The 15,772-nt window shown below is 37.9% G+C and overlaps 2 protein-coding genes and 1 non-coding gene across 7 annotated transcripts; 1 reads left to right on the plus strand and 2 right to left on the minus strand.

The window, feature by feature from the left end:
* Positions 1–1,410: 1,410 nt before the first annotated feature.
* Positions 1,411–7,976, minus strand: LOC103174863 (hepatocyte cell adhesion molecule). Of its 3 annotated transcripts, none has more exons than XM_007887451.2 (7): positions 7,865–7,976; positions 6,786–6,853; positions 4,989–5,100; positions 4,535–4,897; positions 3,695–3,973; positions 2,629–2,744; positions 1,411–2,201 (listed from the first exon to the last, which is right to left on the minus strand). In XM_007887451.2, the coding sequence occupies exons 2-6, from the start codon at positions 6,792–6,794 to the stop codon at positions 2,692–2,694; spliced, it is 816 nt and encodes a 271-aa protein (XP_007885642.2). In that variant the 5' UTR covers positions 6,795–6,853; positions 7,865–7,976; the 3' UTR covers positions 1,411–2,201; positions 2,629–2,691. The 3 variants fall into 3 exon arrangements, with proteins under 3 accessions (XP_007885642.2, XP_007885651.2, XP_007885660.2); XM_007887460.2 differs by lacking the exon at positions 7,865–7,976 and adding an exon at positions 7,441–7,456; XM_007887469.2 differs by lacking the exon at positions 6,786–6,853.
* A 679-nt stretch (positions 7,977–8,655) lies between these two features.
* On the plus strand, positions 8,656–15,449 carry otos (otospiralin). Of its 3 annotated transcripts, none has more exons than XM_007889739.2 (4): positions 8,656–8,708; positions 13,448–13,510; positions 13,783–13,809; positions 14,725–15,449. In XM_007889739.2, the coding sequence occupies exons 1-4, from the start codon at positions 8,702–8,704 to the stop codon at positions 15,003–15,005; spliced, it is 378 nt and encodes a 125-aa protein (XP_007887930.2). In that variant the 5' UTR covers positions 8,656–8,701; the 3' UTR covers positions 15,006–15,449. The 3 variants fall into 3 exon arrangements, with proteins under 3 accessions (XP_007887930.2, XP_042195280.1, XP_042195279.1); XM_042339346.1 differs by lacking the exon at positions 8,656–8,708 and adding an exon at positions 10,180–10,344; XM_042339345.1 differs by lacking the exon at positions 8,656–8,708 and adding an exon at positions 13,133–13,227.
* Positions 10,680–10,751, minus strand: trnae-cuc. The gene has a single exon. It is a non-coding gene; the product is annotated as a tRNA-Glu (tRNA).
* Positions 15,450–15,772: the final 323 nt, after the last annotated feature.

The raw sequence follows: 15,772 nt of genomic DNA on the forward strand, positions 1-15,772 counted from the left end.
TGCTATGACTCTCAGTGCCCTGGAATACTGTGGACCCGTCTGGCTCAGGAGCTATAGACGACCAAGATCACAACAGAGGGTTGGCTCGATTCCGCATTCCATTGCCAAACGTATTAGCGCTTTTAGTGGAATACTTTGGCTGAGATCAGGAACTCACTGAATGGAAAATCATGAGTAAAAACCAGCGATGTTACAGTAGTGTTTGTGAGCTCCACTGTTAGAATTTACACTTTTTGTATAATGTTGGAATCATAATAGATGTTACGAACGGGTTAACTTTCAAGTTAAGTGTGTTGTGGGCAGCTGGACTGAAACTCTCTGCACGTACACGAGATAACGGACTGTCTCAAGGACAGTGTGTTTGTGTGTGTGAGGCACGTACACCCCATGAGGTGTTCACGTGAACCCAGCATGATTTCAACCAGATAATCTAATGTCCGCACCATGATTGGATGAACATTGGTATCAGAGTTCCGATAACTTTGTGTACGGGGCCGTCCCGGGTCGTGGAGCAAAAAGGATACGGGAGATGGGGCCATCCCGGGTCGCGGAGACAAGGGTACGGAGATGGAAGACTGAGTGCTGGAAACACTAAGACTGAGGATATCAGATGGAAGATTGAAAGCTGTAAGCAAGAAGACTGAAAGCATGAAGAATCAAGCTTGTGTGCTGGAAAGACACAGTGTTGAACTCTTGAACTCGAGATATCTATAGTTGTGTTATTCTGTTATAAGATCTGTTGATTGTACGGCCTTTGGTCTGACCCAGCGGGATATTGGGGAATAATGAACGAATAACAATAAAATAGTCAGATATCTGGTTAGAGGAATTAGCGTTGTTTCCTTACAGATTTGGCTGATTTTATTTTCTAACAACTGTAACCGCACACACTACGTTACTGCTGCAGTCACTGGAAAGGCAAACTGGACACCTGTTTAACTCGCTTTCCTGTTGTCACAGAGGCAGCCCCCTTGCATTTTGTTTTGAAGTGTTGTTTGAAGTGTGTTACAGTACAGAAACTGAAGGTTTTTCCTCCTACTGGTACATCTATAGCGACTGTGTATTAATATGCTGTTTGCTTATTTTTCTGACTCGCACATACATTAATCTCTTTTCTGCTTGAAACAAACGCGAGAGCTAATTTGTGCACAGCAATATTTTGTAAATGGATGATGTAGTTGTAGAGAATAAATGGACATGAATAAGTGAATTAGGATCGAACTAATATCTGGACTAGGAAAACAATCCCCAAGAGAGAGAATTTATATCAACAAGATTTAGTGGGTAAACAACAGTTTCTCATGCTGAAATGTGCTGCTCACCATGTGGCTGGCAGGGAACTCCAGGACCTGAATTTTGTGGTTGATACTATACATGAAAGTGAACCCAAAATTGCACAGATCTTGCTCAGGACCAAAGGAAATCTGGTATATAAGGTACAATACTGAGGTCTGTGGAGCAACATGATGCAAATGTGATCCATGTCAGATGGAAAATATTGAAGAAATAGTATTGGTGTTTGGTTTAAGATAATATTTTTCACAGGCTTTGCTACTGAGACCGACAAGTGTTTTGAATGGTGCTTGCATATTAAATGGACATTTAATATTATTAAAATATTATCTTTTTATTAAATATTAAAAGTAAGACATTCAATGCATTCAATACAATACACAATTAAATATGTATAAGATGGTATGTCAAGATGCAGTAAAGATAAACAACAACTAGCATTTATATAGTGCCTATTAGGTGGGGTAGCATCTTGGAACACTTTATGAAACCATAAAGAGGATAATGCATCAAAAATTAATGTTGCCAGTTTGCAGTGATACCAAAGTTTAATGTACCCATAAATATCTGCTCAGTGAACAGTTTCTGTTCTTTTATTAGTGCTTGGTGCGAGACCAGGGCTGGTTGGTAATGGTATTAACTTTCTTTGAAGTCACAAAGCTGCACAAGCAAATGCAAAGCATACTGCAAGTAAGCTTCACTTTGCACTATTGCTATGCTCAGAGTGCCGAGGGGAAAAAATCACTATGAATATTGCAATGACTCATGGGGTATTTGCTTTTGATGATAAGTTCGCTTATTATCAAATAATCAGAATGTTCTTGTTTCAATTCTTGTTGTATATGTGGGTTCAATGAGCTCATGTTCATAAATAGCAGTTTCTTCATTGTTTTCTTGTTTTGCTTCATCTGAAAAAAGTGAAACTAGAATTTCCCTTGTACTTTGGTTAACTGCACATTTATTCATTCTGCCACCACTCTCCCATAGATACCAGTCTTACAATGAAATGTTTTAAAATATTCATGCTTCCCATTTCAATAGCAGTTTGAAAGTGTGAAAATGGTAAATGTCTTCCTGAATAATTACATTGCTTGTGCTTTCTAAGTTTGGCATGATCTTAAACCATTTATTAAATTAAGAAACGTACAAAAAGCAGAGTTTTTTTTATAAATTTTAAATATTGTGACTATGTTATATTTTGTTAACATTTTCAGGAATAATCTTAATGGCATTTTATGAATTTTGTCATATGTGGAATAATGTACATTATCACACCTTATCTTATTTTGTATTAGTTATAGCTTTTAGTTACGCTTTTGTTATAGTTATACTTACTGGTCAATTCATTGCAGGAAGCCTTTCTGCTCGTCTTGAAGCAACAGATGATTAAAATCAAAATTAATAAGAAATTGATGCACCGATGATAGAAAACATCCACAGCTGTATCTGATCTATGAAGTTTAAATAGGAAAATAGACATTTGGAAGTTGTTTACATTTTTTAACATATAAAATTTAGTCCACTGGCAGTGAAAGTGAAACGGCATTCTAAATAAATGTATGATGGATAAATTCAGTGGAAACAATTACTTACACTGTACATTGTACGCATACGTTGGTTGAAAATTAAAAGGGAAGATATGATAAGTGTGGATACGAGGAGAAAAAGAAATGAAGCTGAGTGCCTATCAGCACCTCGGTTTAAGGCTGGAGAGTTAGACAGATGACCTGTCCATGGGATGTGAGCATAATGAATGAAGAAATCTGCGGGTGAACGGAATCAATGCTTTCTATTTGAACAGTGACACTGCTTTTGATTTTACATTTACATTCCCAAGATAGTCGACTCAAGTCTATCACTTCCCATCCTTGTCCGACTTCACTGGCTTCTTACGCCCCAAGAGATCAACTTTTAAGATCCTTGTTCTTTCCTTTTATTGTCTCCAGGTCCTTGCCTCACCCTACCTCTGTGATCTCCTTCAATTTCTACTTTTCCACCCATTCCCTCTACTTCGTCAACTCTAGCCTGCTTCATGGCCCCACCTTATCTGTGCCTCCTTCAGCAAGTGAGATTTCAGTCACTTTACCCCTCCCTCTACAATTCTGTTTTGAAATCCCTTTGCTCTGCTTTCAAAACTGGCTAAAAGCCTATCTCTTTATTGCAATTTCTGCCACCTCCCTTCTCCCCTCCCCCTGTCTGTATTTCCATCCCAGTTCAGGTTTTCACTGCATCTCTGTAAAGAGATATTATCTTCACGTGAAAGAAAAGACTATATGTATTTAATTTGTTATTAATTGTTTTGATGCTATGATTAGTGGAATCTAATAGTGAATACTCTGCAATTGAATATAGTGAAAGTACATGACATGTAAACATTATAACTAGATTTTAAGCATCTTACCTTTGAAATTAAACAGATTACATAATCTTATTTTCACTTCTTCGCTGGTTGCTTTACTGACGGGGTTCTCCACTATACAAACATACACATATTGTTCCTCTTTCATGTTGTGGTCTATCACTAGTATTCTGCCATTGTACATATCTTTGGCAGCTCTGGATAATGATTGTTTTTCCCAGTGAAACACAACACTTGTTTCAATGGGGACAGAGCAGCTCAAAGTAATATTTTGAGTTGAACAGTTGCCATCAGTCACCACAACAGGCTGGGAAACCATTTCTGAAATAAAGATTAGAATTATTAGGTCAATGCTAAAATTTTCAAGTTAATTCTGTGTTACAATATCAAGAGTTGGTGTCACTTTACAGTATATTCTGTGAAGCGCTTTGGGACGTACTCCCGATGTGAAAAGCGCTATATCAAATGCAAGAATTATTATTATTATTAATAACCAGGAATTCTCTGATCTATTCACAGAGATCCTGAGGTCCATCTCTCCTTATCAAAGATCCTCACTAAAAAGTCTACACTACAGGATATATGGTTTGTGTAAATAAGTCAAGAATTATTATTTCCTCAGTCAAAGGAATTTAATGATTTCAAGCGATTCTTCACGGGTAGTTTGTGTCTGAGGCATCTATGTAAACCTCCAGCACTCAGCTCAATGAAGCATTAGTTTAGGACTAGAAACAAGTTTTCTGTTCTGCCCCCACCCAAGGAATTTCTTACCTTCACAACACAAAGTTAACAACAAGTACAACATAATACATTTTCAAACAGAATGTGCAAGTTGAAACTTTTTTTTATTTTCTGAAATATTATTTAGAAATTCGTACTTACCAAACACATGGAGTGCAAAAGATTTCTTATCACTGCCTTTCAATGTTGACATAAAGTGGTTGATTTCGATATTATAATCCCCAGAATCATTCTTCTGAATTGTGCGCAGCATCACAGAACTATTCGAGTCCATTTCCACTCTTTCTTCGTACAATTGATGTATAGACTTTGTCACATCTGAACGTATGAATTCCCACGATGCAATTTTACAAGTGATTGGGGATTCACGTTCAAATATCACTTCATAGTGAGCAGCATTCTGGTGATCAAAAGGGAACAGTACATGTTCTCCAATGGTTACATTATTGACCGTTCCAGGTGTGAGTGTTGTCAGTGATCCAGACGCTGTAATCAGATATAATGCTGGAATGGGAAATAAAAAAGATTTAAATTAAACTTGCTTTATGATTAGAAACAGCCATCAAATTATTTCATAATTCCAAAAGTGGGTTACCTGAAATTAGTGCCATCATTTTCTCAATGTCCAATGAACCCATAATAATAATAATCAATTGTTGTTTCTTTTCTTTCTTTTTGCCGAGTGGTTGATCCTGAAAATATAGAATCTGTAGAAAAATACAGGTAACTGTTGTTACGATATTGTTTTTTGCTTGGTCTTTTACTTTCTCTTATTTGTTCTTTGAGATCATTGAGGCAAAATTACTTATCAGATTTTAATATAAATGGCAGAAATATTACCTGCGTCTGGATTTACTCAACCAACTTAACATTTTAGAGTGTGCAGGATTTGGCACATTGTTGAATTCAGTTTTACCTTTGAAAACCGTTTTCTGTAGTTCTTGAAAGAAAACTTCAAAATGATACACTATTTAAAAAATCGACAACCTGAAATTCTACGTTAATAGAACAAACCTTGACACAGATGGAGATTGTCCCCAAGAAACATAAACCTCAATTAAATTTATGGAGGTTTTATTTAAATTTGTAGAATTTCATAGAAAATTTCCAGATTTCTATTAACTCTTGAAGTTCTACCTGTGGCAATTCAATTTCCTTAACAAAAATAAGTAGAGGAGAATCTACTTTAGTAGATAATGAAAGTTGGGTACTGCTCAGTGGAAGAAGTAGACTTGATAGCTGAATGGCCTTTTCTCATTTTGTTTGCTGTGATCCTTCTGCTGCTGGGCTGATCCTAAGGAAATCTCTCATCTGTTCTTGGCTGGGAGCTTGCATCAGCAGAATTAAAGCACAGAAGCAAATACATTCACTCTGCCTATCTTTTGGATTAAGAACAAGGTATTTTTGACCCAAAAGAGATCCAAAGCCCATGGCAAGAAGCCTGTGGTTGAGACCACGGAGCACTTACATGCTTTGTGAAAGGAAGTCGTGGTGAGCAAAAGTAAACTTAGGGGAAGGGTCTGCATTTTTTTCAAAAGCAAGTTTCTTTCCACAATTATATTTTAATTTAAGGGAAATGAATGATTGAGGACAGAATTTCCAAGAGGGAAAACATTTAGTAAAATTCTCTCCATTGTATCCTGATGTAAGTACCGAAGCTCCATGACTACCATTACAATTAATGGTATCCAAACTTGATCACAATCTCGCATCGTCTCAATAGGAGTTTCCGAATGTACTTTAATCCTCTATATGTCTGTGCGTATTCTCAGAATGCTCAAACTTCTGTGTATTCTTCTGTGTATTCAGATAGTCACCCAACTCCCTTTGAAAGACGTTAGTGTAAATGAAGTACCTTTAATAATAATAATAATCCCTCCAAAACCAAAAACAATAATAAAAAAAATTAGTTATTTTCAATCTAGGACTGTTCGTGGGGACGCTGATGTGCGCAATTGGCTGCCGCGTTCGCCCACAAATATAGTCAATTCACTTTACAGTGTGTTCTGTGAAGCGCTTTGGGACGTCCTCCCGACGTGAAAAGCGCGATATCAAATGCAAGGATTATTATTATTATTATAAAGAGACCCATTTTAGTTATCCCAGTTCACTTGGTCAAATTTAAATGATCCTTGCTGCAGATTGTTTCATTTCAGCTTTACTCTGCAATGCTATTTACAGGGGAAAAAAAATCTGCAATTTAATCTTCACAGCCCACCCACATAATCTGATGCAGTTTGTGAAATTGCCACTCTTGAAAGGATTCACAGCAAATTTTTTGCGGATTTCGACAACTTCGTCGAAACACAAATAGCAACTGGTGGCAGTTCCACAACTCAAAGAAAATTAAAAGGTTAAAATTAAAAGGTTAGATTCAGAATTAAGGGGTTACCTTCCACATGTCCAGTTGCCCACTCCTCACTCTCAATTACGATTACAATTCGACAACACCGACCAAGTCTTGTTAACAACAACAACCACCAAAAAAAAAAAGACCATTTAGATGAGTGTTTTCTCTTGCAAAGGGTCGTGGCCAATAAAACCCCCAACTAAGTAAACACTAACCAACATAGGAATGAACCCCAGAGCCAATTTGCAACGTTGCATTTGCTCGTTTTCTCGTTCGAATACTATTTCCGTTTTACTTTATTGCAGCAAAAATGTTGTTGCTTTTTACCCCCAGTGAAAATCCTCCTGTTTATCACCCACATTACCATCCAATGCAACTGCTGCGAGTTCACCCCCAACTGGAGCTGCGCAGAGCGTTTATTGATTGAGTTACCGTTAATTGATGTGTTCGTGTAATAACTCGCATTGGGTTCAAAGGCGTTTAAATCTGCAGCAGATGACATTAAAACGTACCCCAGCACTTTGCAAAAAATTCCCCACAAATATATGCATGTACATTTAGATACAAAAACGATGAGAGGTCGATACTCGAAAGAGGTGCCAATGAGTTGATAAGAGAATAACAAAAAAAAAACGTATTAAAACATGATTTTAAAGCACATTAAAATAAACGCGTTTCTTATTTGCACAATACTTACCAGTGCAGTCACTTACCTGTAGTCTCAACGTTTAAAGACATTTGCCACAAAATAAACCCTGAAGAAAAATGACTACTTCTATTTATAAATCCCCCCCACCCATCCTCCCTTTATTTCCAATCATTTCTGCTCTAACCGCAATCATGCCTTATATTGTACCTTTTCCAGAATTTCTTTTTGTCTTAGATTGGACTAACCCAACACAAAAAGTTGCTTTGCTAAAACAGGACTAGTTTGTCTGCTTTTCCCATCCTGGAGATGGTTGGGAGGAGGAGGGGGGAGGAGGGAGGGGAGGAGAGGGGTGGGAGATGGGTTTATAAGTGATTTATAACTTTTGCCCAATGTTTGTTCTCTTAAACTTCCCAACACAATATTGTCAAGAGTGCCCAGGGTGTGAGCTGTGAGCTCTGGGGGTGATTCCCACCTGTTTCCTCTCTCCTGCTCAGTGGACACTCCTCACAATTCCTCCCAAGTGCTTCTCTCGCTGTGGCTTTGTGTCTTCACTGAGACTCAGACACTGCCCGGAGTGAAGGGTGCGATGTAAACGCAAGTTGTTGGTGTTCTACAAATGTAATCTTGTTGTTGTAATAATCGCTTTTTTAAAAAAAAAAGATTTGCCCATGAGAACTGCTGTCACTCAGTCTCAGCCTCAGCCACACGAGGAAGCCGAGGCGACTCATCGAAGCAGAGGTGGGACTGGGTGTCATCGTGTGATCCACTGCCCCTACCATATCTACCGTAGTTATTCCACACACACACACACACACACACACACACACAAAAGAAATACACTCAATAATAATAATTTGAAATAGCGTTTTTCACGTCGGGAGGACGTCCCAAAGCGCTTCACAGAACACACTGTAAAGTGAATTGACTGTATATTTGTGGGCAAACGCGGCAGCCAATTGCGCACAGCAATGTCCCACAAACAGTCGTAGATTGAAAATGACCAATTTATTATTGTTTTTGGTTTTGGAGGGATTATTATCAGGCTCTGTGTGGAGTAAGGAAATTTGCCCAAGGTTTCGCCCTCTGCCTGGAATTAAATCCAGGTCTTTCGCTTGCAAAGCGAGTGCTCTAACCACTGAGCTACAGGACTCCACTTATTGCACTTCACGTAGAGCTGGTGAAAATGTTAGGAGGAAAAACAGGAGCGTCCATAGTTTCCCAACTCATTGTACATCAGTTATCTTTGAGATGACTTCCATGTGGAGGGTCATATTCTGGATCGAAAAGATCACTGCTAATAGATGACACCATGGCAGGTAGGTCTGAATTAATAATAAACTGAATTATTATTTTGCGGCATTTTTAACTTTAATTTTCCTCCACCACTGTGACGCGCTCCGGGACACTGCCCGGCATGAAGAGTGCGATGTAAATGCAAGTTGTTGGTGTTATACAAATGTAATCTTGTTGTTGTAATAATCGCTTTTTTTAAAAAAAAAAGATTTGCCCATGAGAATTGCTGTCACTCAGCTTTGATTCCAATTCTCTGGGTTTATTTGGGGTGATGTATCACATAACACATCACAGAACTATCACAGTAATTAATAAAATACTCCCTCGACCATATGGTCAAGGAAACTACATGGTGACCAAAACGTCGAGCTACTTTTACAATGTCTAATAAGTCTTAAAGAAATTATGATTTTTTTTAGATAATAGGTTAGCTGAAGAATAACACTTTTTAGTCACCCTGTACAAACTGGACTAAATCTGTAAGATAAAGACTAGATCGGCTATTGTACCATGTTAGGTACATTGCAACGTATTTAGTTCTTGGATACAAAAATTGTCATTTTACTCATTTCTGAAGCCGTAATTTATGCGCTGGAATAAGAAATCCATAAAAGTTTTGCAAAGACTTATATGTTCAAGGCAAAGGAGGAATTCAGTTCAGAAACAGCATGAATAAAATACTGTAGCATACAGTGCCATCCTTCCAAATCAACATTTCTCAAATGTGGCCCATCGTTTAACTCACTCCCACTGTAACTTTCTGGTACGTGGCTCAGAAACCGAACTGATCAGCAAGTGTTGAATAATCTTGATCGATAATCCTTGATGTGACAAATATTCATATTAAACTCAAAATTTCAGCTTGCCGTCTGTCTGATACCAATATACATTTTGCGATGTTGACCTTTCTCCGTGGGCGTGAGCCACTTGAAATGGGACCACATTCTTCTGTCTTGTATTCGAGTGTGGTTTGCGAGATATTCACAAAGTGCCTTATCCATTCCTACTCAGTGGGCCAGTATAATTAGACAAGGGACATTTTTTTTCACAAATGAGAAAGTAAAAACACTTTTATTGAAATAACTTAAACAAGCCACAACGCTTTGAAATGTGTGTTTCAACCTTTCAGGTCATTTCCTGCAAGTATTGTATGATTCCACTCTAGAAGTAACTTCTTACATCCTACACATTTTCCACCCAGCTATTCAATCGAGTATTAAATACATATACTGACCACCACAAGGGCTGCCTAATGTGTGTGGGAGGGCTGTGTGTTTTCCATCCGAGAAAGTCAAAGTGCATGCATTGTTTATTTAACTGTGGCATAAACAATGTCCCAGATTTAGGCAATTTTATTTTATTTGGTCCCAAAATATCATGAAATATCTACAGAATCTGTATTATGTAATCTCTCAGATAATGCAAGGATTATTATTGTGTCCTCTCATGTCTGTTGAGGATTTTATTGTTTTTCCAATTTAGGCATCTTTGGCAACACTGGAAAAAATGGATTCCTGTAAGTGATGAAAAATTAATAATCTCATCCAGGGATTCCGCTGGTATGATATTAGCCGCAATAGTACACAGCTGTTTAGATCAATCCAAGCTCTGCAATAAAGGCAATGAAGGTTTGAAGACCTGTTTGATGTAATCTCTCAGGTGAGATACCACAATGAGTTTTACATCCTTTGTTTACACAATTCTTTTTACACCTTGTTATCGAACAGTGAGGAAACTAGCTGAATTGGATTGACACTTAATAATAATAATCCTTGCGTTTGATGTAGCGCTTTTCACATTTTCTAGATGTCTCAAAGCACTTCACAGAATATACTGTAAAGTAAATTGACTGTATATTTGTGGGTGAAACACGGCAGCCAATTGCGCACAGCAGTGTCCCACAAACAGTCGTAGATTGAAGTGACCAATTTATTATTTTTTTTTCTTGAGGAATTATTATCAGGCGTGTGGAGTAAGGAAACTTGCCCAAGGTTTCGCCCTGCCGGGAATCGAACCCAGGTCTCTCGCTTGAGAGGCGAGTGCTCTAACCACTGAGCTACAGGACTCCACTTGATTGGATTATGGCGTGGTAATTTGTTCGAACAATTCTTTTGGCCCACTTGGAAACAAATGGTCAACCCAGAAGTTTCATAATATGGGAAGGCTGGTCAGATACCTCACCAGTGATTTGCAATGAATTATGATAAACATTCACTGTGGACAACAATGGTCAATGCTGCGAGTGACAAACGTGATTGACAGGAACAAAACTGATTGCAAACTCATTTACTTATATTTGTCTTATTTATTTGGAGCAACAGACATCAAATAGATTGTATTTTCAAAAACAGAATGAATGATTTTGAGAGAAGTGTTGATAAAATATTGGGTTGAAGGTGAAATGGGAGTTCACTCAATTCGGCCTCAAACATTATTTAGTGGGTAACATGGCATAGTCATAACATAATTTATTCCTAGCAGACATTCATCTTTACATTTCTCCTTGCATTTGATATAATCCTTGCATATGATACAGTGCCCTATCATATTCAGACATTGCAAAGCACTTCAAAGGATATACTGTAACTGCTTTGCAAATGCAACAGCCAATGTATGCAGATATATTCTACAAATAGCATTGGGGTGAATATATTTGTACAGCAAACACACACACAATTTGTTGATACTTGGAAGCAGTTGCTCTGATGGGCACCTGAAATAACTTAAAACTTTGAAATTAAGTTTTGTGGAGTCCTGTAGCTCAGTGGTTAGAGCACTCGCTTTGCAAGCGAGAGACCTGAGTTCAATTCCAGGCAGGGCGAAACCTTGGGCAAGTTTCCTTACTCCACACGCCTAATAATAATCCCTCCAAAACCCAAAACAATAATAAATGGTCATTTTCAATCTACGACTGTTTGTGGGACATTGCTGTGCGCAATTGGCTGCCGCGTTCGCCCACAAATATACAGTCAATTCACTTTACAGTATATTCTGTGAAGCGCTTTGGGACGTCCTCCCGACGTGAAAAGCGCTATATCAAATGCAAGGATTATTATTATTATTATTATTAAGGTTTATTGTGAAAAGAGTATTTTATGCAAAGCGGTGTTACCTACTGTGGAGTGGTCTAATTTGAAGGTCACAAGCAGTTATGCAGTACGAGTGGGCGTGTTTGCAATTCAGTGGGTGGTTTTCTTATTTATTTTCACGTGTGGCAATTGACAAATTTGTTGCTCCTGTCAAGTTAGATGCAAAAGCTTCTTCCAGAGCTCTCAACTTCCATTGCTTCCTCTCCTGGCTGGACTGCCTGAAGTATCTTTCCTCCAGCTTCCACTCTGAAATGCTCCATCCAAAGTGCAACTGCAAAATACATACTGTGTGTGGTATGTTGGGGGGAGGGGAGAGGGGACAGTTAGTGTTTGTCATTATATGAGCACGAATTGTGAAGAACCCTTTATTTTTGCACATGCGTGGGTGTTTTTATTTTACCATGATGGGTGTCAATCATACTTATTTTCTCCTGAGACATCACTAGCTGTGTTTGGTGGCCCAAGTAGATGGGAGATTTGCTTTTTGTTAACTTGTAAACTTTTGTAAATTTTGTGAACCTTAATCTCAACAACAACAACAACAACAAGATTCCATTTATAAAACGCCTTTCACGTCAGGAGGACGTCCTGATCAACTTTTTCCATCCTTTCTTCATAATTTAGGCCCTTGACACCATTCTAGTAAATGAACGCTGAATGCTAAGTCCTGTTTAAAACCAAGTTGTTGTTGTTGTATCATAGTATACGATATCTAGCACTTCATTCTGCCTTACAGATATGTAGTGCAGAAATCCAAATCCTGGTATTTCTTATGTGCCACTTGTTTCATTCACTGAGTTATGACTTAATAAACTGATTTCTTTTGAAATGGAAAATTGAACAGCAAAGCATTTATAAATGTTAAAATTAATGATTATTGTCAGCTTTATTTGCATTGGCTGCCAGAGCAGTCTAACACTGGATGCTATAATAATAATCATCATCATCCTTGCATTTGATATGGCACTTTATCACGTCTTCTAGACGTCTCAAAGCGCTTCGTATAGTAATAGAAACACAAAGTAAAACCTATTCTCACATTTTATTAGCGCCATAACCGAGTAGGATTAAAATGCGGCTAGTGTCGGATTTTTAAGACACTGAAGTAGATGATTATGATCCTGGATTGATTTTAATTTTTAGTTGATTTTAATTTTAAGTGCACCTCTTCACGTGTACCTCTAGGGTGCACTGTTCGATGTAAATCAACAAGGTCTGTACATATTGTGACAGTAGGTTGGTGCCTATTTATACAAAGAGCAGGATTTAAAACTTTTGAGTAAGAGAAGTGACGTTTATTCCCTTTAATTGAGACGAAGCCAATTCAAACATTTCATCCCATAACTATCCAGAACTATTCCAGTACTGAAGCTTAAATTTGGTTTTAAACCTCTTCCCCTCTTAATCACTTAAAGCCCTGACCTGTGAGTGTTGAAAAGCACATTGGAAGCTTGTGAGTATAAATTAAAATCCATATTACTCAATTATTGCAAGGATTATATATAAAAAAAACTGTGTTTCCATTTGAAATGTGTGCATTTAGCAGGAAACGTGTCAAGACATTTCATTTAAGACCAGCACAAAACACACTTCCAGATGTTTAAAGTGATAAAAAGTAATAATGTCACTCTGATATGAAGAATGCTCTTTGATGAGTAATTGCTCTTTTTCAGTCAAAATGAAGTGGTTTGTCTGTATCTGGCTGTGTGTGTTTCTCACCTTGAACATACTGACTGGTAAGTTTAATAAACGTAATATCTCTCATTTTTTTTATTCAGAACTTTTCAGAATGTCAAATGTCGTAATTATCATTTGTAAATCTGTTTGACCATTGTTCGACTCTGTTGGAGATTTTTATGTATTTATTTTTTGTTTATTTCTCCAAATGACTCTTAAATGAAGTGTTGGCAGTGCTGAAGAGCAGTGTTTAATTTCAGGCTGTGAACAGCCCTTTTGTGAATTCATTCAGCCACAAATTCTAATCATCTGCCTCTTCATTTATTTGCAGAAGCCAGGGTGATCCAAGAATCAGACGGTAAACCAATTTTATTTCACATTCTTGCATTAATTAGCTCAGAACTGGACCTGTTTTGTGAAAAAGAAAATGAAATTTTATTCTGACATTCTTCCCCATTGTTTAATCCTATTTTCTCTGGCTGCCAATATCCCCAGAATAACTCTTATCATTTTGAAATCGTTCACTATCGTGCATTTATTTAAATTCAAACAATTGTAAATTAATGGAAGGTGTTTGCCTTCCAAAAAGAAACGAGAATTTCCTTGTGTTAGAAGGGAAAATAAATCATTTAAATCCCAGAAGCTGCAGCACAGAATCCACTGAATACAAATGGGTGTCTGTGTGGGCAAACCTTAATGTTGTCCTAATGGAAAAGGAGGTCTCAGGGGTTCCAGCAGTAAAATACTGGTTGCAAACACATTTCAAATACATTTTCCACAGGAACGTTTCTTACACTGATTTGTTTGCACGATGGGGAGCTAAACATCATGCAATTAAGCTATTTAATTGTCACATGCTATTAAAGTCGGGGTTTCTTTTCAATATCCATTTTCTTTTTTTGCAACAATAAGTACCTGAGCCACAAGACTGAGGTTCTGAATTGTAATGTTAGTAAGAGCTAATGGGATTATATATCAGTAGTATGCACATTAATACACACATGTATACCTCCAATAGTATATTTGTGTTGTTGTGTGGATCAGCATTCTTGTACAATAATTATATTAATGTACCCACAATGTATAGAGAAGGGGGGGTCAGTAAACCTGTATTTATGTTTGTTATTCACTGGTTGTGTAGGGGGTCGCCTTTACCCTATATGGTGTTTGTATTGATGCACTCGCATTAAATAACTGTTGAGAGCCACTGATTTCCCTCTCACAGAGACTGTCCAGTCAGGAGCAATAACACTGTGGATGTTTGTTCTTTTAGTTGAACGTGTGCAAAAGCGAAGCCTTCCCTACTGGAATTATTCTGCCAACGATTTCTGGCATTACGTGGAGTATTTCCGAAGCATTGGAGCCTACGACAGAATCCAGGAGATGGCACACACTTTCTACGCCCACTTCCCCATCGAGGAAACCCTGGGCTACGAGGCTCCAGACCCTCCCCAAACCCCGGAAAAACCCGTGAAAAAACCAGGGAAGAAGCCGGAGGAAAAAAAGCCGGTGGAGGAAAAGCCGGTGGAGGAAAAGCCGGTGGAAAATGAGTAGGGGTGGGGTGGGAAAAAAAAACAAGACTTCCCCCCCCAAACAGAAAAGAATAGCCAATTACGCAAAGGAAAGTTACATCGACTCAACCCGTTAACGAGTAGAAATACAATAAATTGCATCGGTAAAGGAATTGTAGATCTCTGTCCCGTTTTGCTTCCCTGTCGCCTTTGTGTAGCAACATTATTTTATCAGTCGCCGCGCGCGTTCAATGATCAAATAAGTCTGTTTTTGAATGTCTGAAAAGAGTTTGAAATGAAAGAAAAAAAAGATGTTTTCGCAACGCTTGTAATTTACCAAATAGTATTTTAAGGATCGGTTTCGATTAACCAAATATTGGCTCAGCAGATTTGTAATTTAATGTTCTTTTCCCTCCATCCCTCCCTCCCTCCTTCCCTCCCTCCCCAGAAAAAAATATTAAAAACACTACAGCATTTTTGTCTTCAATTGGTAATTCGAATTTGCCCTATTTCTTGCTTAAATCGTTATGTGAAAAAATTATTCTGAATTATTCTGAACGAAATCAGAGTTGCTGTATTTAAACAGAGCGACTTTAATAATGAATGCATTCAAGAGCAAAACAAAAGGCACACTTTGTAATACGTGGCATGTGGCGAGCAAACGGGGTAATATGAGCAGTCAACCTTAGAATGAATAGAGCAGGTTATGTTCACAGAATATAGCTCCTCAGGGTGCGAGGCATTTAACTGAAATCAAATATAAGTCCACTTAACCCATTGCAATGCATCCACCACCACCTAACTGCAATC

Source organism: Callorhinchus milii, unplaced genomic scaffold (genome assembly GCF_018977255.1).
Source record: "Callorhinchus milii isolate IMCB2004 unplaced genomic scaffold, IMCB_Cmil_1.0 Scaffold11, whole genome shotgun sequence".
In the NCBI taxonomy this organism is placed as follows: Eukaryota; Metazoa; Chordata; class Chondrichthyes; order Chimaeriformes; family Callorhinchidae; genus Callorhinchus; species Callorhinchus milii.

Coding starts and splice junctions, on each gene's coding strand:
- LOC103174863 (XM_007887451.2), bottom strand. Junction 4,898..4,988: donor AATGATGGCACTAATTTCAG/GTAACCCACTTT, acceptor TTCCCATTCCAG/CATTATATCTGATTACAGCG. Junction 2,745..3,694: donor TAATCTGTTTAATTTCAAAG/GTAAGATGCTTA, acceptor TAAACTTCATAG/ATCAGATACAGCTGTGGATG.
- otos (XM_007889739.2), top strand. Junction 13,511..13,782: donor CACCTTGAACATACTGACTG/GTAAGTTTAATA, acceptor ATTTATTTGCAG/AAGCCAGGGTGATCCAAGAA. Junction 13,810..14,724: donor GGTGATCCAAGAATCAGACG/GTAAACCAATTT, acceptor TTGTTCTTTTAG/TTGAACGTGTGCAAAAGCGA.